This window comes from Pomacea canaliculata, linkage group LG4, assembly GCF_003073045.1.
Source record: "Pomacea canaliculata isolate SZHN2017 linkage group LG4, ASM307304v1, whole genome shotgun sequence".
NCBI classification, from domain to species: domain Eukaryota; kingdom Metazoa; phylum Mollusca; class Gastropoda; order Architaenioglossa; family Ampullariidae; genus Pomacea; species Pomacea canaliculata.
The window spans coordinates 17,572,632-17,596,654 of record NC_037593.1 but is presented as its reverse complement, the minus strand read 5'-3'; the positions used below and the strand labels follow the sequence as shown (position 1 = coordinate 17,596,654).

At 43.9% G+C, this 24,023-nt stretch overlaps 1 protein-coding gene across 2 annotated transcripts; it reads left to right on the top strand.

The window, feature by feature from the left end:
• Positions 1–5,949: 5,949 nt before the first annotated feature.
• Positions 5,950–23,474, top strand: LOC112562811 (protein sister of odd and bowel-like). 2 transcript variants are annotated; one of them, XM_025236325.1, is made up of 7 exons: positions 5,950–6,330; positions 12,529–13,354; positions 20,290–20,446; positions 21,512–21,598; positions 21,796–21,951; positions 22,310–22,418; positions 22,995–23,474. In XM_025236325.1, the coding sequence occupies exons 2-7, from the start codon at positions 12,673–12,675 to the stop codon at positions 22,998–23,000; spliced, it is 1,197 nt and encodes a 398-aa protein (XP_025092110.1). In that variant the 5' UTR covers positions 5,950–6,330; positions 12,529–12,672; the 3' UTR covers positions 23,001–23,474. The 2 variants fall into 2 exon arrangements, with proteins under 2 accessions (XP_025092110.1, XP_025092112.1); XM_025236327.1 differs by having other exon boundaries at positions 12,504–13,354.
• The last annotated feature ends 549 nt before the right edge of the window (positions 23,475–24,023 follow it).

Below are 24,023 nucleotides of genomic sequence, written 5' to 3'. Positions count from 1 at the left end.
CCTCGCTGTATTTGTCCACCAGACTTTCGTCGTTAAAGGCTCTTGTCCACGAAGTGTAAATCTGTTACGAATGTTCCCAGCACAGCCTGTCCTCCAAATCCACTCTTTGTTTAATTTTGTCCCCATCATCGTCATCGTCATCGTCGTTTGAGTGGAAACACGAAAACAGTTCACACGCAGTAATTCATGCCAGGGGCAGATAATGATCATGTCTGAAATAAGTATGCTCATGCCAGAGGGAGGTAATTCTATGTCGGAGGGGGGGGGGATTAATGTTTCTTGCACGTTACACTCTAACAATTTTTTTTCTTCAAATCCCTTTGATGACGTTTGGAGGAAACGTGTGTGTGTGTGTAGGGGGGACACACCCACTCCTCCCACTAATGGCCACGGCGATGAAGATGAACATCGCCAGTCACAGGCGATCGCTACTTTAAAGATACTTGCAAGATGTGCTACTGCTTCTGTAGTTCCGAGGGTTCCTTTAGGACTTTCAGCAGGATGGCCATTTCTTCGAAGAAGACGAACGACTAAAAAAAAAAACAAAAAAAAAACAACAACAAATAAATAAAAACCCGTGTCATCATTACATCCTGTCCCTCTTTCGTTTAGTCCATCCTGTCCTCTCACTTTTTCTTTCCCAGGTCTTTCTGTGCGTCCTTACTGTTCTTCTCCTTGCTCTCCACCACCTGCGTCTCGATGAAGCTCAGGGGACGAGTCCTTCTCAGGCTCATTTTGGTTCGTTAATTTGATTAGAGTTTCCACTTTGCTCTATAGGGGAGAAGGCTGATGAAGGAAGAAAAGAGCACTACAAGAAAAGTCAGTCAGCCGTGTGAACAGGTGTTCACACTGTGCTGTGGAACGAGATCTGGCAGCTTTCTGATTTTCTCTACAGTGGTGACGAGTACCCGTTATACCGCTGCGCTACCGGGGGTTCATCTCACGGTCTTCACAGGCCACCCGCCCGACCGTGGTACTGACGACTCGTCAACCCCTCGGGGTCTTAGGTGGGGATCGTCTTTGCCTACTTGTGGGGTTACTTTCAGCGCAGTTGTCGACACCTGTCCAAACAGAGAGTTGTGTGTGTGTAGGGGGGAGGTGGAACTGTAGAGAAGGGGAGGGTAGGGGAACCATCGCAAGAAAGCGTCGACACGTGGTTGGTCGTTATCGCTCACGTAACACTGGTCGTCAGTCGATGTAGAGCGAGGCTCAACTGCCGACACAGAGGATAAGCATCAGCAAGAGGGCGAGAAAGCTACTGCAGCAAATCACAGTACATGACCGAAACAAAGCGAAGCCACGTTTCACGTCGAGGTTCGAACTCCGGTGGGACAGGTCTCGGCTAGGAAAACAGGGGCCAAGGGCCGGCAAGGTCTCACTTTACGTCACATCACTAGGTTTACCTTTCACCTTGCTCGTTCAAGCATGACTGCTCAAGATCCGACAGAAGAAAGAGATTGGAGGGCACCACACATCTGTGTTGACAAATACCGCGCTACGTCGTCTTCTGACAAACAAGCAGTCACGTGACGGTCTTTGTACGGTTTCAGACGGGCTTTTCAAATTCAAAATTTAATCTCAGAAACAAAAAGTCCTGCGCCAAGCTGTAACTCATTTCATCAGTTTTGTTCACTTACAGGCTTCGGTATGTAGTGAGAAAGATTTATTTTTAGAATATTTCTATTTAGAAAAGTAGCTCAGGGAAATACCGATGAAATTCTTTATCAAGTGATTAAAATGCTAAATAATCTCTTTCAGATTCTTATCCAGTTAAACCTAAGATTCCTTAACCACACTGCCCAGTTTATCGAGCATGGAAATGATTCCCAGATTGACCCCAGTTCTGCAGTTTGGATGTATATGCCAGAAAATTGTCATGAAACTGTATCTGTCTCCTAGGTTCAGTTCATTTAGCTTGCCTATCATTTCTGCTAAGTAAACAAGTTGTTTCGTCCAAGCCAGAAGGTCAGGCTTCCCTTGAACTTCCAGGATCGAAACACCTTCATCTCTCAACCCCAAGACACGACTGACATTTCCTTTCAGCAACCAGAGTACAGAAGTGTAGTAAAGAAGAACTCTATCAGGGCTTCTGCTAAGGCTAAATTCTTTGGGGTCCCAGGGACCCCTTCTTCAGATTTTTAAGGGGTCCCTGTTCTTCGCCCAAATTTCAAGGGGACCTCATTGACGAAAATTGAAGGGGTCCTCCGAACTTTTAATGCGTACTGTACGCAATTTTTTGCATAAGCAGAAGTCCTGTACTATGATCAGAATCCTTGTTTTTACAGAGTTGTTTTTTTTTTATAAAAAAAAGACCTTTGTTTGGGGCTCAGAATTTGATGTAGTTCATATTTTATTTTATAACCAACGCAAGTACTACTTGCAGAGGAAAGAGAAGAATGTATTGGGAAGAGCGTATCGGCGAATCATGGAGTAACTGCCCTTTGCTTGGGGAGCAAGTTCTGTCCCTTTTGTCAGGAAGCCAGACTAAGAAGTTGTTATCCAATTCACTTTATATTTAATTCCATTCTGTAGCTATAGAATGCGTTCTAGCTATACATTTCAATGATATACTTATAGAATGAATTCTGTAACTACACAGTTGAAATTGAGCGAAATGAAGCTGGGTTATTTGCATATGGGGCAAGAAGGTCAAAGATCAACCAACACTAAGCACGGCCATGCCCGACAGTTTGTCTCTGTGTCTGTGCTTTTTATCTTCCCTGCTTCTTTCTTCCTCTTTTTTCTCTACTCTGTATCATTTCTTTCCGTAGATATCTTTTCCTTTTTTGTACTTTTTAAAAAAAATTTCATGCTCTATTTTTTTCCCAAAGTGCATGAATTATCTGATGTCGTGTAATAGTTAACAGTGTGCAGTATTGAAAGACTTTTTATTCTTTTCTAGCCTTCGTGACTTGTATTCTTGGGCAAACTGTGCAGATGTGTGACAGTCCTCTCCTAAACTGTATCATGAACAAAATACAATATTCTCGCTGTACATGTATGGGTGTACTCGCGTTAATCTGGTTGCCCTTGTCATGAGATCTTGCGAGAGAACGCGTGAAAAGGTTCCGAGAAAATTCTGAACCGGCTGACTTCTTTGACCAACCCTCCATTCCATCTCCTTTCGCATCCACTTACAGTTTAGTTCACATCCAGTTGTAGGCATCTTACGAGGTGAGTATGAAAGGAAATTAAAGTCAAAGGCAACAGTCAATGAAGTCCACGACTGATCTCCCCGCCATGCACTTGCCATGTTTGGAGGAGAGACGACGAAGATGGTTGCTTAGCTAAGGAAGCGCGTGCGCTGAGCAGGAGGCAACTCATTAAGAGGTGTCACAGATGCTCAGGTGGGCTCCTGCGATAATCCTCCTTGTCCACAGGTCGTCTCTACCTTGAAGAAGCCTCCTCCTTGTTTGTCTCGGTCTGAAGAACAAACACTAGAGTACGGTCCATCTCTATGCAGTTACCTTCCACCTACCCTTCACCTGGGCACTCACCTGGCCAGTCACCTGGGTCACGGCGAGCTTGAGAAGGATGAGCAGGGATGCCCCTGGAAAAGATCTCAGCAAGGATGTTAGTTTTCAGGATCAGTGATGTCACGGGCGATGTCACGGTGCCCTGTGGCAGCTCGGGTGTGACGGACTCAAGAAAGGCGAAGACTTGACTGTCAACATGAGTAGGTTGGACACGTGTGAGCGAGCAAGAAACAAAGAAAAACAAAGAAAGTTTTAAAACTACGGAAATAAAACTAAGAAACAGAGAAAGACGAAAATCAGAAAGAAAGAAAACGAAATCAATGAAGAAAAGAGAGCGATTGAGAAAGAAAGAGAGAAAAAATTAAAAGAAAGAAAGAGCAATAAAGAAAAACAAGAAAAAGAAATAAAGAAAAGAGAAGAAAAATGAGAAGTTATGTGCCTGCACCTGATTTGTGCGAGTATTTTTTTTTTTTTCATAATTGAGAAGAATACCACTTCCGTAAATTTCAGCGTGTCTACAGTCGGTTGAAAGTAGACAAAACAGATTTTTATGGTAGTGCACATGAAAGGTCTGAGAGTGCAGAATGAGTTTTCAAGAACCGGAAGTCGAAATAGGATTTGAGGGGGGATCCGGATGCATGATTTTATCGGTCGTAATTTTTTTCAGTGTTATCATTACACTGTCATCAATCTCCTTCTCTTCGTACTCGGTCTCCTTATGCAAATCTCGTTTCTTTTAGCGGCTCCCGACAAACAAGAGACTACAGGACATGGCACGTGGCATCGCTGCTCTTTCTCTCTTTATATATATATCGTATTTCATGCTGCTCGTGACTTCACATCAAGGGCTCTTCGTTCTCATTCTCCACCTTCCCTAAATCCCATTTTTAGCACCTTCAGACAAACAAGTTATCAGCCCTAGACTACAGGACATGGCTTGTGACATCACCGTCTGTGGAAGCCATTTCCTAGAACCGCGAGCGAGATCGCTGATTGCTCTCTCTCTCCCTTTCTCTCACACACACTCTCTCTCTCACACAGACACTCTCTCACACACCCTCTCTCTCACACAGACTCTCACACTCTCACTCACACACCACCACTCTCTCTCTCACACTCACCCCTTCTCTCTCCCATTCTCACACACACTCTCTCTCTTCCACTCTCTCTCTCTCACACTCTCTCTCTCTCTCACACACTCACACACACACAGATTTCATCATATTTCATGTTGTTCTCAAAGCTGACTGTCGCTCTTGTATTTCGACTTCCGCATTCAGCTTTGTATGTTCACATCAAAGGAAAAACGGTGACTTGCGCAGTTTGCTTTAGTGTGTCGGTACTAACTAAACCCTAAACTTTGCTTCTAAATCGCTTCCGCGTGCTCTGGGCCTTCTAGTCCTAGCCTCATCATCAGCAACTTATTGCTAAACTGTTACGACCATTATTTTCTGCTTCCCTTCAGAGACAATGGATTGTTTACGCCTCGCGACATGAATCATGGGGTAGGAGGGCAAAGGGGTACTGGCACCAAAATTACTTGCAGGAGAAAAGGAAAAGGCACCGCAGACCAGAGGAGTGATCTAGCAGGAGAAAAAGAAGAAATTCATTTTCGAAGTTTACGAGTTCGATTCTGAGATCTGCAAGCAAACGAAGTTTCGGTTTGTTCCGGTGTGATGGTCGTCACGAGACACTGGGCCAGTCTGAGTCTGTCGTGGATTCAGCTAACAGCTCATCATCTCATCCGATATTAAAAGTTCAGTTGTTAAATTAATGATAAGCATTCGTCGAAAATTGTTCAACAAATGTCAGAAGCTGGAGATAGTGTTTTGTGAGTAGACCGAGAAAATAAAGAGATGTGCGCGGCATCTGGTTGTTGCAACTCACTTTTTTTTCTGACTTGCTGCCATCGAATACCGATGTCTACCCATACTTTACAATACAACCCACCAAAATAAATAAATAACAAAACAAAACACCTCCAAAAGTAGTCAGCGCATGTCATTTTAAGAATGAGTGATTTATACTCACTTCATTCATGTCTTTGTGCTCTCTTTCCAAAAAGATGTTCTTCAATTGTATTTGTGACATTTCTGGCTTAAACCATGTTCATGAAACTTTCCAATCGTGTCAAAGGTCAGTATACCGGTTGACTTTATACCTACACCCGACATGACTTAATACTTAACGGGTAGACAAAGTTTTATCAGACAGGAGCAACTACATTTCATTTGCCCCCAAACAAGTTTTCAACCATTCCAGGTTTTTGGTCGGGTATGGGGTTTCCCAAACCCCCTTTGCACGGTAAAGAGTTCCGCTCCACCCGGCTCACCCGACGCGGGAGCTGCCATGACGTCAGCGCAGACGACAAACAGCTTCGCTCCATCCATCAGCTACTTTCTCACCTTCTCGCCGTGAGTGACAGCTGCAGGTGGATGTGTGGCAGGACGGCTCGTCCCGTTAGCCGGGGGGACCGACGGCGGGAGGCACAAGCGGGTGACCAGAGGAGAGAAGGAGGGGTCGGTAGGGTGCGGGGTGACCGAGGAGCGAGACGCTCCGCTGCCTGTCGGCGAGGCGATCACAGGTCACGTGACCCGCAGTGGCCCGCCCCTCAGCCCGCGACTGACAACAAGTGGGTGTGTGCTGCTGCCAGTCCCACTCACCGCTGCGGCCACTCACAACCGTGCGCAGTTGCCATTCTCACAACCACGACTGTCGCGCGCGCCGCCAGTTTTTGACTGGTGTCAGCAGTGTGTCCCTCGAGATCGCTACTTACTCTTCCAGTGTACTCACAGACCAGCATTTTTTTTCTCTCTCTCTCTCACCGGATTACTTACAGCTTCTTCGGATAACGGTGAGCATCTTTTATCCACTTTATGATTTTTGTTAAACAAAACAAAGAAAAGAAATTTCTCGAGTTATTCATATTAAAAAATAAGGTTTTATTTATCCCAGAGGACAATTAGTTGGTAGACGTACGCAACTGGTTTCAATGCGTATTCGTTTATTTATTTGTCTGGCTGATGTTCAACGGTGACGTCCGCAAGTGTTCGGAAGTCAGACTGAAGTGACGAGCTTGGTCGTGAACATAGGAAAGGATTTCTGAAGGCTAATAAACCACAAAGAAGTTAAATATAAGTTAGGATTAAGAACTTGCCAGATGATATTTAAAACACATGCTGACCGACGACCGCTGGGGGTTGGTAGGGGAGTGTCGAGGTAGAAGAAATTTACATCGCGATGACAGTTGTCGTCTGACCTGTGCCCCCGAGTTGCGATGAAAGTTGTCGTCTGACCTATGACCCGAGCTTTCATGAAACATTCTAGATCGACTTCAGTTTGACGATGTGGGATTTGATTCTGTTGCGGGTGTTCGTATGTGTAATAATATTTGTAAAAGCCGTGGTCTTCATTAACAGGTGAAGACAGGAAGTTTTGATCAGTTTTGTTTCCTCTCTCTCTTAGAGACAAGAATGCACACAAAACTAGCTCCTTTCTCCCCCCCCCCTCCAGTCACACACACACACACACACAGACACACAGACTATGAACATACGCACGCACAAACATGCGCGAAGACAAACGCAAGTTAGTCTTAATCGTTGCACGGGTGGACTTCTTTTTGTGTAAAGTATCAGGTTTTCTTTACTCCTAAAGGTGCGAGTGAATAAAATCAATGTCTACTGATATCTTCTGAGAGAGAGAGAGAGACAGACAGAGTGCGGTGGGGGGGGGGACGACTGATGATTTATTTATTTGGTTCTCTTACTCAAATATGTGTATAATAATATCAATATTAAATGTCAATGTGTGTGTATGTGTGGAGGGATGGTGTTAATATAAATTTGGAGACCTAACAGAGCCATCCCTATTAACTGATAAAAATATGTATTTGAAATTCTAATAAAAGCTGCAGATTAATATTTTGGGGTGGTGGTGGTGGGTGGGAGTTATGCTTGTCAGGCATTTGTCCACTTACCTTGAACCTACTCTTCGACTTGTTAAAAACTTAATTAAATTATCATAAGGAATTTTCAAAGAATACAGCTTTGAGAGTTCCCAAGCTCCCAAGAGAGTGACTGATATTAGCTTCCTTCCCCTTTTCGTCCACCCCCATCTTTCTCTTTCTCCCCGCTGCTCTACTTGCTTTTAATATCTCTAGTGATGGAAACTGGTCATAAGGCTACTTCTCTCTGATAATTCACAAACACACACACACACTCTCACACACATACACTTTGGAGTTATTTATTTGATGGAACTGCTTTGTTGATCTAATGTTTCGTACAATAATGTGGAAATGGACAGTTAAACTGTAACCAGGCCAACCACCATGATGAGATGCTGATTCCCTTCAGTTTGTAAACATCAAGAATTTTATCTTGCGTTTATCTTACATATACTTCACTTTTCTTCAAATAAATTCTTTGACCCTAAACAAGGTTCAAGATTCTGTTACCCTCTAAGAGGTATTAAAATATGTTTTTAAAATGCATACATATTCACACAATTCTTATCTTTATAAATAGTATCTCATTCACATATACACGCTAGCTGGTAGGTTTATTGCCGTTAATAATAATAAAAAAAAAGAAAACAAAACAAATTCTTTGTATCCACTCATTCTTTCCTTCTCCCAACCACTTCATGTATACCTGCAGATATAGACAAGTAAACTAAAGCATACAAACACACCTAAACAAAGTATAAACACACTCTTGTTCTCTCCCTCACTCCCCTTCACATACATTCCGTACACTAGTAAATATTCTAAAGCAAACAGCAAATATTTAATATATTTACTAATATTTGTTACTCTATTTGTTATTTGTTACTTTCCATATACTATGCTACATGCACTATGAACTTTATTAATTTTACACTAGATCTGGTATTATGTGTTGTGGTATTAGTGATAGTCGTCATCTCTATCATCGGCAGCTGTACCATGACACTGTGTAACACTGTCATCAACTCTATTATTAGCAGCTGTAACATGACACTGTGTAATACTGTCATCATTACCGCTATCATTAGCAACTGTAACCTACCGCTAAGTAATACTGCCAGCATCAACTCTATCATTAGCAGCTGTAACATGTCACTGTGTGATACTGTCATCATCACCTCTACTATCAAAAGTTGTAACACTTCGCTATGTGCTGCTGCCATCATCAGTGTGACAGGATGTCACGTGGCTGGCTACTCATCTGCTTTCTAACTGATGTCACTTGTTCTGCTGTGGCGGTCAAGTACATGCTCAGTCACCTGCTTCCCGCTGCACTAACACCTGCTCCCGGAGCTGTGCAGATGACGGCTGTCTGTGGACAGTTTCTAGTTTTAGTTTTAGAAGGTTTTAGTTCGTTACAGTTTAGTCTCAACCACCGAGGTACTGCTCTCTGCTCCAAACCGAGGGAACAGCTTCCGTGTGTTGCTGTCGCAGTCAGCCGCTCGTTGTTGTCACTTGTCGCCAGACTGACAGTCCTACAGTTGACTGTTAGTGAAATAGCCATGTTGGTCCCTCCTGTAACCACTTTGGCAGTACCCCTTGTATAGGCATGCCACTGACAACACAGAGACCGCCTGTCAGTACATATCCTAGTGTGTGACAGCAAGCACACCTCCACGTGTTGCATGTTGGGGGTCGGGGGTCACTGGGAACACACGAGCTTTGATGACAGTCAGTGGCTGGTGGGGTACTGGGGATACATTACAGACAATTTTTGTCTTCGATGTTCTTGAAATCACTGGCGTTGTGCTGGAAGCGTTAACTGTTCGGATATTTTACAGAAACTAGTGATGAAGACTATTGGAATGTTTATTGTTTATTGATTGTTTATTGATAACTCTTGAAGAGTGCCGTCGCCTTATCGCTAGTAGAGGGCTGGTTGGTTAACTTTTCTTGAAAGTCTGTCCAACTACGGGGGAGTGTGTACCACGAGGAGAAGAGTAATGAATAAGTAGGAGACTAGAGTTACCAGAAAAAAAGAAAAAAAAACAAAAACCGACGAACTACCCTGTGAACAGATGCCACAGACATGGAGTGTATCTGAACCCAAAACTTTACGATTCTCCCCGAAGTAGTGTAAGCCAGCATTTAACCAATACGCTACTGGGATACCCCACTGGGAGCGGGTGGCCAAACTCGATCCTTTCAACCACCCATTGCCCTAGACTGGGCTGCAAACACTCGGAACGCCATCGCATCGGCGGTCCGGTGCGCCACGTGCATGCGAGCAAGGCGTCTGTAGGGAATCTGCTACGTGACACTGTCATGGCCGGGGGTACTGTCTCTGTGCAAGGGGATGGTTTGCCTGAACAAAGCCGAAACTGAGACGACCAGAACTGCGTGCAGGGACACAGGATCCGTAACTAATCTTATCTGAGTCCTGAGAGGACGGAGTGTGGAAGGCAACCTGCAGTCAGTGTCTCAATGTACAGTAAATTTTTATTTATTGTTTACGATTCTCCGCAGTTTTGAGCTACTCCGCAGTAAAAAGAGAAATATATACAGAGAACTAAATGGAGACTATATTTAAACAAAAACCTAATACTGTGTTGTTTATATTTGATAGTTTTCGCCCCTAGCTACGTTTTTAACAGCTTTCTGTAACACCAAGAAATGACTTTAAGTAATTCTAAGAGAATTGCACAACTTGCAGTCGTCTGAAACCTACTCACTTTCTAAAGTTCTGAGCATCTTGTACAGCTTTCAATCAACATAGGCTGTTTTCAGCTTCATAAAGAAATAGCCGTGAGTGTTCATTGTCACAAGCGCCTTAACAAATGGATGTTATCACAGCAATCTCTGGTGCCATCGGATGGCCCAGTTACCCTGAACTTTAGCGAGCCAGTTATTTGAAGTGCGTGTCGTTGTCGTTTGAAAAGAACGGGCATCCACGTATATTCTCTGTGTGTCTGTGTGTGATATAAGCTAAAATGGAATGGACAATTGACTAATCTAAATCCCTCTTTTGTTGGAAACTTTTCGGTCATGGACCGGTCCTGAGGCAAAACATTTGATGACGCGGCATGGTCGGCGAGGAGCTTAAAACTTCTGATGAGCCTGAATACCTGTTTATTTATTAGTGACGATAGTAAAATACATAAATAAGCACAAGCTTATGGAAGAGACGAGAGAAGCCAACATAAAAGCCAAGACATAGCAACTCGCCCATCGAGAGAAAAGGGGCATAAAGGGAGATAACCCAGCGTCGAGTCAAAGCTCCGACCTGCTTCGCGTCTGGGTGAGGTGAAAAGACTAATTTTTAATTATTAAATTCTAGAAAAACTGGATGTACAATAGGGAGTTGACAGGTCCGGGGGACACAAGATTCACGTGTACAGAACTGGATGCGGAGACACTGGGGGATAAAAAGTGTTACCATGGGGACACGAGGGATGGGTTTCAACATCTCACTGTAGTTGTCTTTTTTGTTGTCGATACATCTGCGGGTTTTCGCCTGACCAAGTTTCTTTTTATTTTTTTATTTTTTTCGTCCTTGCATCCTCCTACCACAGCATTTCCTTCTCGCTATCTCCAACCATCCCCTAAAAGACAAAAGGCTGCCACGCGAAAAAAAAGATGGCTGCCGGGTCCCTCGCCGCCCTGATGGGAAGCAGCGTTGGACTGCGGAAAGTAAAGCGCTCGTTTCTAGATTTCAAAGAAGAAAAATGAATTTTCTTCCAGGGAGTTCACCCGGGTCACTGGGGTCAATTAAGCACATTGGCAGTTGAGAGTTATCTCTGCTCTTTTCTTCCGCAACCGCCTGTTTTGGAGGACGTGCGTCACCTGATGTTGCACGATTGTGTGCTATCTGAAAGGGACACCTACAGTCTGTCTTTGGGAAAACGTTAGGCGGTGATTGCGACAAACGATTGGGCAAGTGTTGGCCGATTAGTGGCAGTCGGTTTGTCTCCAAGCTCCGGGCCTGACGCCGCCATGCAAGCCGCCAGAAAGGCAACCGTCCAGTTAGAAGGCGGGGCCACTGAGTCAGTCGTGGCGCACGTGTGGCTTCTTTTCTGTAAAGTGGAAATCATCACGTGACAGTGTTATGTCATTTTAACGAAGTCCAGAAGATTAAAGCAACACGTGATCTGGATTTTTTGGGTGGGAGTGTGTATAGTAAAAGAGGCAAGAAGCAAAGATGGAAGTGGAAAAGTGGAAAAATAAGAGAAGTAACTGGCTTACTAAAAGGTTTCATAACTCCTTCCCCACGCCTGATATAATTTTATTCTCTCTTCGCCATGCCTGCTGTAGCAAAGTCATCTAAACACACCTAGAAGACCGACTTTGGTCACGTGACACAGCAAGATCCCGCTCTGGCGCAATACCAAGCAAGTCATGTGACTTGTTGCGCATGATCTGCCCCCACTTTGATCGAATTCTACATTTATATGTAACTACATTCCCTTTAGTTCAGCGAAGAGTGGTTGCTATACATTCTGAAAATGTAAACTAAACTCTAAAATTCAATGTATCGTGATTGTACTTGAGCAGACTGCCTTGCCCCAAACACGACCAGGAGGCGAGAGAGAGAGAAAGCAACGGTGAATACAACCCAGTACTAACCCATTTACACTTCTGCTGTTAGCTTCGTAAAGTTTGATATAGTGGGAAGAAAAAAACTGTTGGTATTGTCGAACTGTCCTTATTTGGTCAACTGGCTCTTGTCGTAGGACGTTGGTGACGATGTGAAAGATGATTCATCAAAGATCGACGAAAGCTTCTCCTTCGTCAAATCGACGGGGCAGAAAACAAGACACATGTTCTTGGCAATGAAAATAATCAGAGCTGTAGAGATTTTAAAAACTGTCACATGATATCGTTGCCTCCGATCAAGGTCTCTCGGGCATTCAGATCGTACCCAATGTATGTTTTTATTTTATTTATTTACTTTTTTTTAAATGCAAAATTAATCATCTAGCTTATTGTTACTTGGATGTTACAGTTTGATTTACATGCACCATTGGCTAAAAGTAAGTTTATATTTTTGTTCACAGTTCTCACTTTCGTTTGCTCAACAGTTGCCATTTCTGGTGTTCTTTCCAGAAGCATCTCGGATCAAGAAATTTTTCTCCACACACAACCACGCACCTCCGCCCGAAACTGTCGTCTGCAACAGATCTGTCGTCAGCTACAAAACTGGCCCCCGAACCTACTTCCTCTCCTCCGGTGACACCTCCAGAAACGACGATGGCCGTCAAGCCGATACCGATGTACTCACATCCTATCTTCTTCCTGCCCTCCTACACCTCGTCGCCGTGCTCAGCGACAGCCATGGCGTCCACATCCGGGGGCCTGGCATGCCCCACCGGCCTGCACCCCGCCCTACAGCACGCCTACGAAGCAGCGGGCAAGGGAGTAGGGGGACTGTCCAGCCTCGGTGGCTCGGAGCTGGGTCTGCAGTTCTACCCCATGCCCGCCTACCTGGCCTTCAACTCCTTCCACCTCAACTCTTGGTCCGCCGCTACCGCTGCCGCCGCCGCCGCCGCTGCCGCTGCCGCCTACAGTGGCCTGGACTTGCCCACCTTCGTCGCGGAAGGAGCTGGCGGTGCGTCGGCCGCGGCACTGTTGGAGACCCCAACCTCCCCCTTCCTGCGGACCCCAGCATCGCTCCTGTCGTCAACCCCGCCCTCAACCCCGTTGTCGTCTGGCGCGTTGCCAGAGGAATCGACGACATCCCCGTTGTCGGGGTCCACGCTAGCGTCATCTTCGTCGCTGTCTTCGCCGTTGTCTTCGTCGTCGCTGCTGTCCTCCTTGTCGATGTCGTCCTATGCCCAAGCCGCATGGCTGCAGCAGTACAGTTCGGCTCTGACGTGGGCCAGTCCTGAGCTGCCCTTGAGTAGACTTGCTGCTGACCGCTTGGACAGTGGAGGTAGGTTGAACTTTCCGTGCTCTTACTGCCCTCCACCGCTCCCTCAAACATTTTCATTCATTCATCGTGCTGTCCATTTGTGTGATTTCATATGTGTCATCCTTTAATAGTAATAGCAATAAAAGCAGGAAAGAAAAGTCCATCCAAGAGCAATCTTTTGCCGAATCCAATCCCATCCAATCAATCAATCCTATTTTTGTGTCTGTCCTGTGTAATGTAATGTATATATGTGCGTCTGCCCTACCTACTGATTTATTCTGAACAGTTAGTCACACGCTAACGACTATTAATCGGATTACGCCTGGCAAGCGGAACAGCCACGGTTTAGCCAAGATTCTTCCTCTGCCGCTCCGGCAGCTGCATTCCCGCCTGACCCCAGGCAGCTCCAGAGCCTGCCAAGCAGGAAAGCTTGGAGCTGATAGCTCCCCAGTTTAACCACCTAAGCTGCAAAGGCAGCCCTTGCCAGCGGAAGAGATTCCCCGTATCATTTGCCACGCAAAAGCCGACCGCCAGAAGAGTCCCCGTACGTGGAAGGCAAGCAACGGTTTCCGCGCGCAATGCCCGGATGTCGACCGTTGCTGGCAGACTGAAGCAGTCCTGGTGGTGGTGATGGTGGTGAGGGCCTGGATGCGGATCTGAGACACTTGTGTGGGATGGCCGTGCTGTTAGTTTAGAGCTGGCGATCAAGGACCCTACTGTCACCCCTCCTTCCCAATAAAAAAAGGTTTCCTTCCTTTTCGATCTGTTATCTGTACCCTGCTCTACTTCCCCTCGTCGAGCTGTGCCAGGCCAGACATGGCATCGCTCATCTTCTGCTGTTGTCGCATCTGCTGTCGCACTTGCTGTCTGAGGGATGTTTTTACAGTCAGTGACCATACACTCGCAAGCTAAGTTGAGTTCAAATGTCAAGAACCCATCAATTAAATTTTAAAAAATCGCCACCATCTCCACCACTACCACCACTCTTCCTTTCATCATCAATTTCTTCCTTTCCTCTTATTTTTTGTGCCAACCACTAAGCTAACAAATCCATGCACTTTTACAAACTTTTTCTTGACCTCTCTGTTGCTGGAAATGTTCAAAAGTTTAGGAAATTCCATTGTCAGCTAAGAATAGCAAAACGCCGTGCAGTTCACAAACAAATAAACAACAAAACATTCGAGAATACTGCTTTTAACAACCAACAACTCTACTTACCGTGAGACAGGGGAATATTAAAGTGGACATAATGTTGAAGAATGCTATCCATACATCGCCACCACGACTCAACCAGAGCTCGTTTGTCGTTAATCCTCTCGGCAAAAGACAACTCAGTTGTTGCTAACAGCTCTACCAGGAATCAACTGATGATTAAACACATCTTTATCATCGTTGCAGCTACCGATGTCTTCTACGAGGTTCATCAGAAAACTTTCCTATGGCAAGTTTTGTCAACGGGATGCTCTGAAATACACCTTCACTAAAGCACTAGCACCTATTTCGGGAACAAATAAAATTACAAATTAAAAAACAATTAATTGAGATAGTCAGCTGATGGGTGCAAGACATCATCGTGTCATGTAACAACAGCAGATTTTAGTAGTTTATTTTTTCATTGACATCACCCAAGCAATGATGGAATGTCTCCTTACCTACGTCTGATTCTAGCAAAAACAACAACAAAAGTATAGACGTTGGCACTGAACATGTGAAAAAAACTGTTGAACAGCAAATAAACAGAAGCCAAGCAGTAATCTAGCTGTCGTTCCGGGTATCAACCTGATTCAGGAGGATCAGCAATCAACACTGTCCCTCCAAAGCCTGGTTTGGATATGATCGTGAGCAAGGTTCAGAACTGGGGGAAAAACACCCGAGAACATTCTATGGAAACCTATTGTCTGTTCTTCAATCTTTGCTGACTGGCTAAGTTCTCGCGTTGAAAACAAACAAACAAACAAACAAAATATTAAGAGTGAAATGGTGAGAAAGACAGTGATTAGAAAAGACCAGCCTCTCAGTCAAAATTAATTAAATAATTTATTAATTCTAATCAAGTTTATTAATCATTTCAATCAATACCTTCTCGACCTATTGGCATGACCGTTCTCCAGAGCCTCCATCGGGACCTGCCTTTTATGTTTGTTTGTGTGTTTGTTTGTTTTTGGAGGAGGGTCTGTGGTAGCTAAAGGTCTGGGGTAAACAAAACAAAACCAGTTCGCGGTTGATCGGCTTTGTACCCCAGATCGAACCTTCTCCTGTGTGAACCAGGCCACGAGAGCCACGGTCCAGCTGCGACTGCAGTAGCGGCAGATACCGCACCTTCGCTTCCGCTGCTCGTCCCCTGCCCGTGCGGCGACTGCGGCGCGCGGATCAACGGCTGGCGACGCGTCACAGCACCGGTCGGGCCGCTTCCTCGCATCGGCGACGCGAATGTTAATAACGCGATCACTGCGCGACTGGTCGAGCTGATTACCGGGTGATCAGCAGCATTTGCAAGTCCGCCAGACCTGAGGAGGAAGTCTCCAGTTAGTTCAGACTGGTCCCACTGCACCCGAGCTTGAAAAGGGGTTAGGGGTGGAGAAAGTTATTTTGTCTCTGACTTTTCTAGGACATTCATGGGTGAATTAACAATTCCCTGCGCTCTCGAAAGTAGTATTTAACAGGAGAAAAGTTTACTACATATCATAAGAATGAATAATTTGATAGAAAACCCAGGGAGGCGAACGGGGTGACGAAGAGAAATTTAACACAGAAGATTGTTTTAATAAGTTTATGGAGCCTGAGGTGGTCAGAAGAAGAATATATCGGAAACTATTCACTCGGTTTTTAATCCATCACCTCCGTCTCTTGAGAAATGGATGTGGAGGGGCTCAGGGGGCATCGCAGTCCGACTGACCGACAGACTGATTGGACTAAATTAAGTCCAAGTGCATCTCAAAAGAATAACACTGCTTTGGGAGGGATGACCACCAGCTGCACGGCACTAATGGCGCAGTGGATCATGGGAGGGGGAGGTTAAAGAGAGTAGGGTATCGGGGTGGATGGGTGGGTGGAGAAAGAGCAAAAACGAATGAGGGGATAGGGAGGTAATCCAACGCCAGTCAACATTAAAACCGAATACTTGGACGTTGATTACTTGGTTTGCCATTACCACCGATGTTGTCTAAGGTCTCTCCCACGACCACCACCACCACCACCTCACCCGCTTCTCACGCTTCCCTCCTCCGCCTCCACTCGTGAAATGTTTTGCTAGTGTCCAGTCAGCTGGTTAGCTTTTCGTCGGATTTCGATTAGGATCTGTGTGGGACCTTGGCCTCGTGGTTATCAGTAAACATCGTGTCAGTAGCCTCTTCTTGTCGGACACCCGCGTTACTGGCCGGCCGTCCACCCGTCGCACCGCGGCTGAAGATTGCTAGTGTGTAGACTATACAGCCTGTCGTTAGTAGACTCTCTCCTCCCTGTTTGTTTGTTTTTGTTTTTTGTTTTTTTTTGTTTTTTGTTGAAAGGATAGAAGACAAGAAAAACTCGAAACGCCTGATTTTTCCGAAACAGCCCTGTTGTCCTGTTTGCTGTGTGAGCTACACTAGCAACTTCACCCGAACTGTTTGGCAAACCTGTTTGGTTCTTGCTTACGGATTTTACTTGTTTTGCAATAATTTGATAGCAAGAACAGTACACTATAAATTAATCACTCCTTAGGCGACGAATACAACCACAGCAGTTGAAAACCCACACTATGGACGTCCGTTATAAGTATTAATATCAATATGGAAACAAATATGCACCAGATATTTGCTTCATTTCATTTCTTTGATATATATATATACACTATGATGAGCAGATCATATTCATGAATTATCAGCTACTGTCGACCAAACGGTGTATTTGAACGTTTTCTGTGTGACTACAAGTCCCCAAAATTGGTTTGAAAAAATCGTTTGTCAAATCTCTTTTGGTTTGTCGTGAGTTTAAGTATCTACCTTTAAGTATCAGACCCTTACTCTTCTTGCGGCACACTAGTAGTCAGTCACTCAGACATTTTACATATTTTTGTGGAATTTTTTTAAATTTTAGCTCTGTGTGTGTGTGTGTGAGAGAGAGAGAGAATGCTTGTGTCAATGTCTAAATTGCTTTATGTAGGATTACTCTTAGTTCACCAATCCAATCAAGCAAAGCTCTATTCTGTTCAAGTATAGGTTTCATCTTCTATAAATGCGTTTGTGTTTTGTTTATTCCAAACCTTTCAATGCTGCGTTGAAAAAAAATAAACAAAACATTAACTGAACTTATTATTTAAAAAAAGAGCAGCCAACTAGCTTATAACGCATGATCTGACAAAGGGCAAGGGACTGGCCACCATAAATTGTTGAGTTCGCTTCCACTCAACTATGGTATCAATAGTTTGTCTTGTACTTCGAGTCTGATGTGCACATTGAGAGAGTGTAGCCATAATGGAATTACTCCAGTGACCAGTTGTATGACATCCTATTACAGTAATGTCGGTATGACATAGTAAAAATTGCCGTATCCGAAAGTGAGTGCAGCTGCACCAGGCGCGGGGCTGTCTCCCAGCTGCCCCAGTTGTCGTTGCAGATAATGCAACATGTAACCGCTTTATGACTGCCGATAGTGTAATCGGTTTATTTTCACAATAATCATAAGCTCAGCGCCAGCTTGTGTCCAGCATTGTTACAGTGAGCAGAAGGCACTACCTTCATCACCGCATGCACAGCACTAGCCGAACAGACGAGTAAGACTCGGGGATGAAAAGTAGCGTCCCTTTGCAGCATTAGTCCTACGCAAAGTAAAGGTTATCTCCCTTGAGTGGTTTTCTGTAGGACGAGGGGCACCTCACTGCGACATGAGGGTGTTTGGGTTTTAATATTTTCAGAAATATTTTCTGCACAGACTTTGCTTGTTATGTATTTTCTATATCAGGTATTAGAAGTATATTTAATAGAATGAAGACAAAATGAGTTTAAAATAAATCTACTGAAGAATGCCGAAGTTGACAAAACGACATTTCAACTCGCCATTCGATTCATAACGACTCACTTTGAGAGGCTGAATGCTGACATGGGATCTGGACATAATATTTTTGTCTCAGACTGCACAGGGATAAAGTTTCGAACTAACACAATGTTTGTGGGAGGGAAGACCATCATTTAATGCAAAGAACTTTTAAAAACTTGTATATCGCCAGAAGTTGATGGTTCATTAGGGTTTGCTTGAGCCAGGTACTAGATTTTTAAAGACACAAGCTAGGCAATAACATTCATTAAACATTTTCATACTCTAAAGTTAATTAAGTTTCCAGACTTGCATGCAATCTTTCAAGAAGTACCGTGCTATGGGCATTGTATTTCCCTTAGTGCTGGGATCTTGTTCAGTTTGTCAGAGAAAAACCTACGCAGATGTTCAAGATCTTCTCAGAACGCAAAGTCAGCATTTTTTCAGAGAAATAAATATCTTGTAAATATATTGCAAGCATAAAAATTTGGAAGTTGGAGAAAAAAACACTGAGCCATGCTGGGAAAGCGTGTCAACGCCCTATTAACAAATTTGTCTGGTCAACCCTGCCCTGCGACCTTGCTGTTTTTGAGCTCCATTTTAATCAGACCCCTCGCTGGGGCCTATCAAGTCTATAAAAGCGTTATTTACATAGAAAAGGAGGTCTAAGCAGATTTTTGAGAACACTTAACTCATGTCCTTGCCCCAAAAGAGGAGGCGAGATATTTCACAGAAGTCAGAGAGCATATTAGGTCTTGGTTTTCCCACGAAAACAAGACTTTTAATCCGCAATCTTGATTTAAACAAGAACTTTTGGGGAAGACATCAGCACATGGTGTTTATTTAGGAAGTGAATGACCACTTTTGAGATAAACAAGTGCAAGTTTGGAGAGCTGAGGTTCCAGAACCAAGCGTGGAAAATTGTAGAAAGTTACATTCCTTTTAAGATTTAGAGCACGGATAGTGGCATAGGTCCTCAAACAAACATGACTTTTGCGTTCATTTTTTTCAGCGCTATCAGATGCCATAGTGACCCTTGACATGTCTGATGACAGTTTTGTCTGATTCTGAGCCAAAGTCTGGAACTTTTTGTCTGCAAAATGCTCTAACAACACTTGATTTCATCAGAAAAAGCGCTCGTGTGAAGCCATTTTTTTCTTGGAGTTCTCTGGTTTTTTCTAACACATCCCTGTAGCCAGTCGTGTTGCAGAAATTGAAAAATAAATCGTCCTTTGTCTGACACTTGACATCGTGAGAAACCTTCGAAATCCGGTACCAGACTTGTTGGTCTTTGAAAACCCTCTTAAGAAAGAGGGGAAAAAACAGCCCAGTGCTTTGCTCTGCACTTTTGCTAATATTTTCTCACAAGAGATCTTCTTTCTTGGTTTTTCCAACCGAGGGTAATTGCCAAAGGCCTCTTGGTACATATGTGGTGCACACATGGTTAGCTCCATTTGCACTCATTCCTTTCTGAACAATTAAGATACTGTTGCTATTGGTGTGATTCACAGGTTTACCCCTAAAAAATCTTTGAGTGGGATGACCTCCTGACAAACCTTTTTCCTTTGTAACCATTGTAGCATATGTCTTTTTCTTGGTGATACAGTTTATAAAGAAATTGATAACATTTTCCCCTTTCTTATTTATCAATTATGTGTTAATATACTTTTAACAATGTCTATTTTTGTGTTAATGTTTTCCTTCAGTTCTTTAACTCGTCAGTTGTATCTGATGCTATATCAGACTGATGAACATTCTGTAGACCTATATTTCTCTGTGAGGATAAAGAAAGCAATTTCTTTGCAAACGATTTTTCAAAGAAAAATAAATATGAAAAAGGAAGTTTCCAGCAATGAACGTACTGCCTGAGTAAAAAGTAAAGTCATGTAGACATAATGACCCTCACAGCTGCATTAACAGCCTAATTTTTTTCCTCCTAAATACAGGAGAATCGCCGAGAGAGAAAACGCCACTCAAAACACGATTTGATTTTTCCCGCCTCGCCCAGTCGGCGACGACCGATGATGACGTCAGAGCCGAGCGTGCGCACGAGGGAGGGCACGATGCTCAGGTCTACAGCCACGCTCTGGCACTCAGTCTGCGGTAAGCGACCCTCCAGTCTGTGATGGCAGTGCAGCAGGGAGCGTGCACTCTCGCTGCATCTCTAAAAATAGCGCGTGTGGGCGCGCGGCGTCTGCTGGCGTGGCTGGTGTGTGAACAATGGATGCGCGTGGCTGGGTGGGCAGTGGTCTCAGGCCGGCAGTCTGTACAGACTGCTTTAAACCTGTAAAATTCACGATGGTGGAATTCTTCACCCTCTAGAAGCACTAAATAGAAGCAAACCTAGTTATGTAATGGCAATGCAACCTATGCACTGGCAAACTCTGAACCCAGTCGCACTTACTCGTCTTTCACACACACACAGAGTGAACACACTCTTAAAATTGTTCACACACACATAGAATGAACTCACACTCTTCAACTTTTCACTCACACAGTGAACACACACTATTAAGCTTTCTTTCACACAAAGAGTGAACACACACTCTTAAAATTTTTTCATCTCTCTCTCTCTCACATTTCCGCTTCCTCGTGCACTTCATCCCATCATAAGTTAATGTCTAATATTTAAGACAATCTAACAAACATTTTAAGCATATTTTAGTGCAAGGATAAGCTTTTGAGAAATGAGACTCACACTCACTGACTCTGTATCAGTCATTGTCAGTGTCAGTGGTGTGTGTGTTGTAGATGCGCACATGATTATTCTTGATGCAAGTTGTTGTTTGTTTTATAGTATATATATATAATTTGCCTTCCTTTCACTGTAATCTTGACGCTGCACCTTGCAGTGAACTTATTCTACTTTTACTTTTAACTTACTATAACTAGAGCACCTTTCCATCTTTAAATTGCCCACTGAGACCAATTAAGTTGATCATTGTCATTGTCATTGTCATTGTCATTGTCTAATCCGCTGCCTTCATAATCGCGCAATAGAAAGAGAAAACCATTGACAGAAACGAAACAAAACTCAAGGAGACGAAACAATAAATACAAAATAAAACGAAACATCAAAGCAAAATAAAAACATGGACGTTCATAGTCTTGAAGTAACTTGACAGAGCATGACGGCCTCAAGTTAATCGTCTTGTTCTGTCTTCACAGATATAATCCCCTCTACAACACTTTTCGACTACCAGCAACCTTGACAGGGCCCAGCGAAGAGAAAGTCAAAACGAGGCGGCCACGGAGGTAAGCTTGTCCCTCTGATGACGTTTCTTGTGGGAGGGGGTCGAAAAGGGATAAAAGAAAAAAAAAAAAGACTATTTTCTTTACGTTCACGTTTCCTTTAGTTAGCCTGTCGTTGGAATTAATAGTTAGTCATTTAAAATTGTCTGTAAAAAAATGTTTAAAGAATATTCTAGAGTTTGTCTGCGGGTGATTTGCAGAGCCAAGAAAGAGTTTGTGTGCAAATATTGCAAAAGGCACTTCACCAAGTCTTACAACCTCCTCATCCACGAACGAACACACACGGATGAGCGCCCTTACCCCTGTGATGTGTGCGGCAAGGCCTTCAGGCGACAAGACCACCTGCGGGACCACAGGTAAGCCTTTATAAAGGAACACCTTTCGTCCCATGATCGTTGAGGTGCTAGGCAAGTTGTGCGTCAAATTGACCGACTGAAGACCGACAACTGACTAACGGCAGGTAGGTTACTGCTCGTACAAAATCTGCGCCATGACTATATTAGTCGGCAAAGAGGACCATAATAAAATCTCATCGTCAGAGTTCGGCTGCCAGACTGTTAGGCAGGTGATCGGCTTATGAAATGCAATTGGAGAAAAATAATGAGAAGAAGACGATGTAAATATTTGTAACGTGGGCACCAGTGGTGAAAGCTGGTGGTGGACAGTAGTGTATCTGAAAGTAGCTTGACTATACTGCAATGTATTTGTCTACAGGTACATTCACTCTAAAGAAAAGCCATTTAAGTGTTCTGTGTGCGGCAAGGGCTTCTGTCAGTCTCGCACCTTGGCCGTGCACAAAGCTACACATGCTCCACTGCCTCAGGTGAGTCTGTGTGTTTTTGTTTGAATGTTATCACATTCATTATAGCGTTTAGAACTGTGTCAGGACTTTCATTAATAGTGTTAAGACATTCCTTCCTTCGTTGTATTTAGACATTCATTCATTTATTGGTAGTATTTATTCATTGACAATGTTAGTTCTATCCCTAGAACTAGGACATTTATTCACAAAATATTCATTCATTGGTAATATTAACACATTCCCTAGTACTGCAAGATCATTCATAGTGTTATGACATTCATTATAATAACAAGAAACACGAGCAAAACATGCTGACCATCCATTCCCTACGTCTTAACTTTTGCCCTTTCTTCTTTTTTTTTTTCGCTTGAACACGGTCACATTTTATCCATTCACCAAACACCCTCCTCCTTAACAGAAAAATGCTTGTTATATTCTTCCATCAATTTATTCAACAATGACTCTACAGCCGCAAAAACACATTCACTTCACGTGTACCATATGGCCATGTCTTTACCATGTCTTCACCTGGACACGCCGCCATACCATATTTTTCATTTAGTTCTAACTTTTCCCCGCTCCTCCCTTTGTGTGCAGACGTGAGCGACATCACCATTGCCTAACCTCCCACAGTTCAGCACACCCCTCGGGCCGACAGCTTCCTTGGAGATCAGTGTCACCATGGACACCTATCCTTGACGACGAGAAAAATATAGGAAGGGAATGACACACAACAAGAAACTTAGTTCGCTGTGACTGAAGCCACCTTGCTGTTCTTTTCAAGTTCTCTGCGAAAAGGTGGGGTGCAATACGCACCCGCCATGACAGACAGACAATTCTTTATGTTCTTGGTGTGATGTCCTGGCGTCAGCAGACTTGTCGTATATACTCTTCTTCATTTTGTCAGCTTCCCTGCAGAGATTGTCACAAAATTAGGCACTCGATTAGCAACTGCATGTTCTCTCTCTCTCTCTCTCACATTCTCTTGCCGAAAAGTCCATGGACGTGTATAAGTGGACTGCTGTCTGTCTGCCGAGACCAACGCTTAGCCTCTTGCAAAATTCTCCGCTTTGAGTCTCGGCGAGCCTTAACAAAGAATGTGACTAAACCGGAAGCTTTGTAGTCTCCTGCCTCGTTTTAGTAGTTAACTGGAACAAATCGTCTGCCAGCAGTCCAGTAATACAAGTTCGTGGAAAACTCTAATAAAAAGCGGAAGTAGACATGGAAGACATGACAACAGATCCTCAGCCCCAGAATACCTTACCCCTGTCACCCTCAATGCCACCATTTTCGTGACGTCATCGTGGGGGTCAAGTGTCGGCATCAGGTACAGAGACAATTTGATAGACAACAACTTCTCCTTTGTACTACCATTTAAGATCCTATAACCATCCTGATACGATTTGTGGTGAAATACTATGCAAACTACCCGATCTTATTATGTTTTCGCCTTCTGGCAGCAATTTGCTGATGTTGCCAAGAATTAAATGTTCTCTTTTAATTAACCGTTGCCTTTACCTTGTGCCTCTTGTAGCAGTCCCAATGCCGATGCACAAACTTTTACTGGTTTCCAACGAAAAATTTGGGAGAGCTTGCTTTTTTTACAACGATAAACTCCATCGCACA

Coding starts and splice junctions, on each gene's coding strand:
- LOC112562811 (XM_025236325.1), top strand. CDS start 12,673: ATGGCCGTCAAGCCGATACCGATGTACTCACATCCTATCTTCTTCCTG. Junction 13,355..20,289: donor TGACCGCTTGGACAGTGGAG/GTAGGTTGAACT, acceptor TCCTAAATACAG/GAGAATCGCCGAGAGAGAAA. Junction 20,447..21,511: donor GCTCTGGCACTCAGTCTGCG/GTAAGCGACCCT, acceptor CTGTCTTCACAG/ATATAATCCCCTCTACAACA.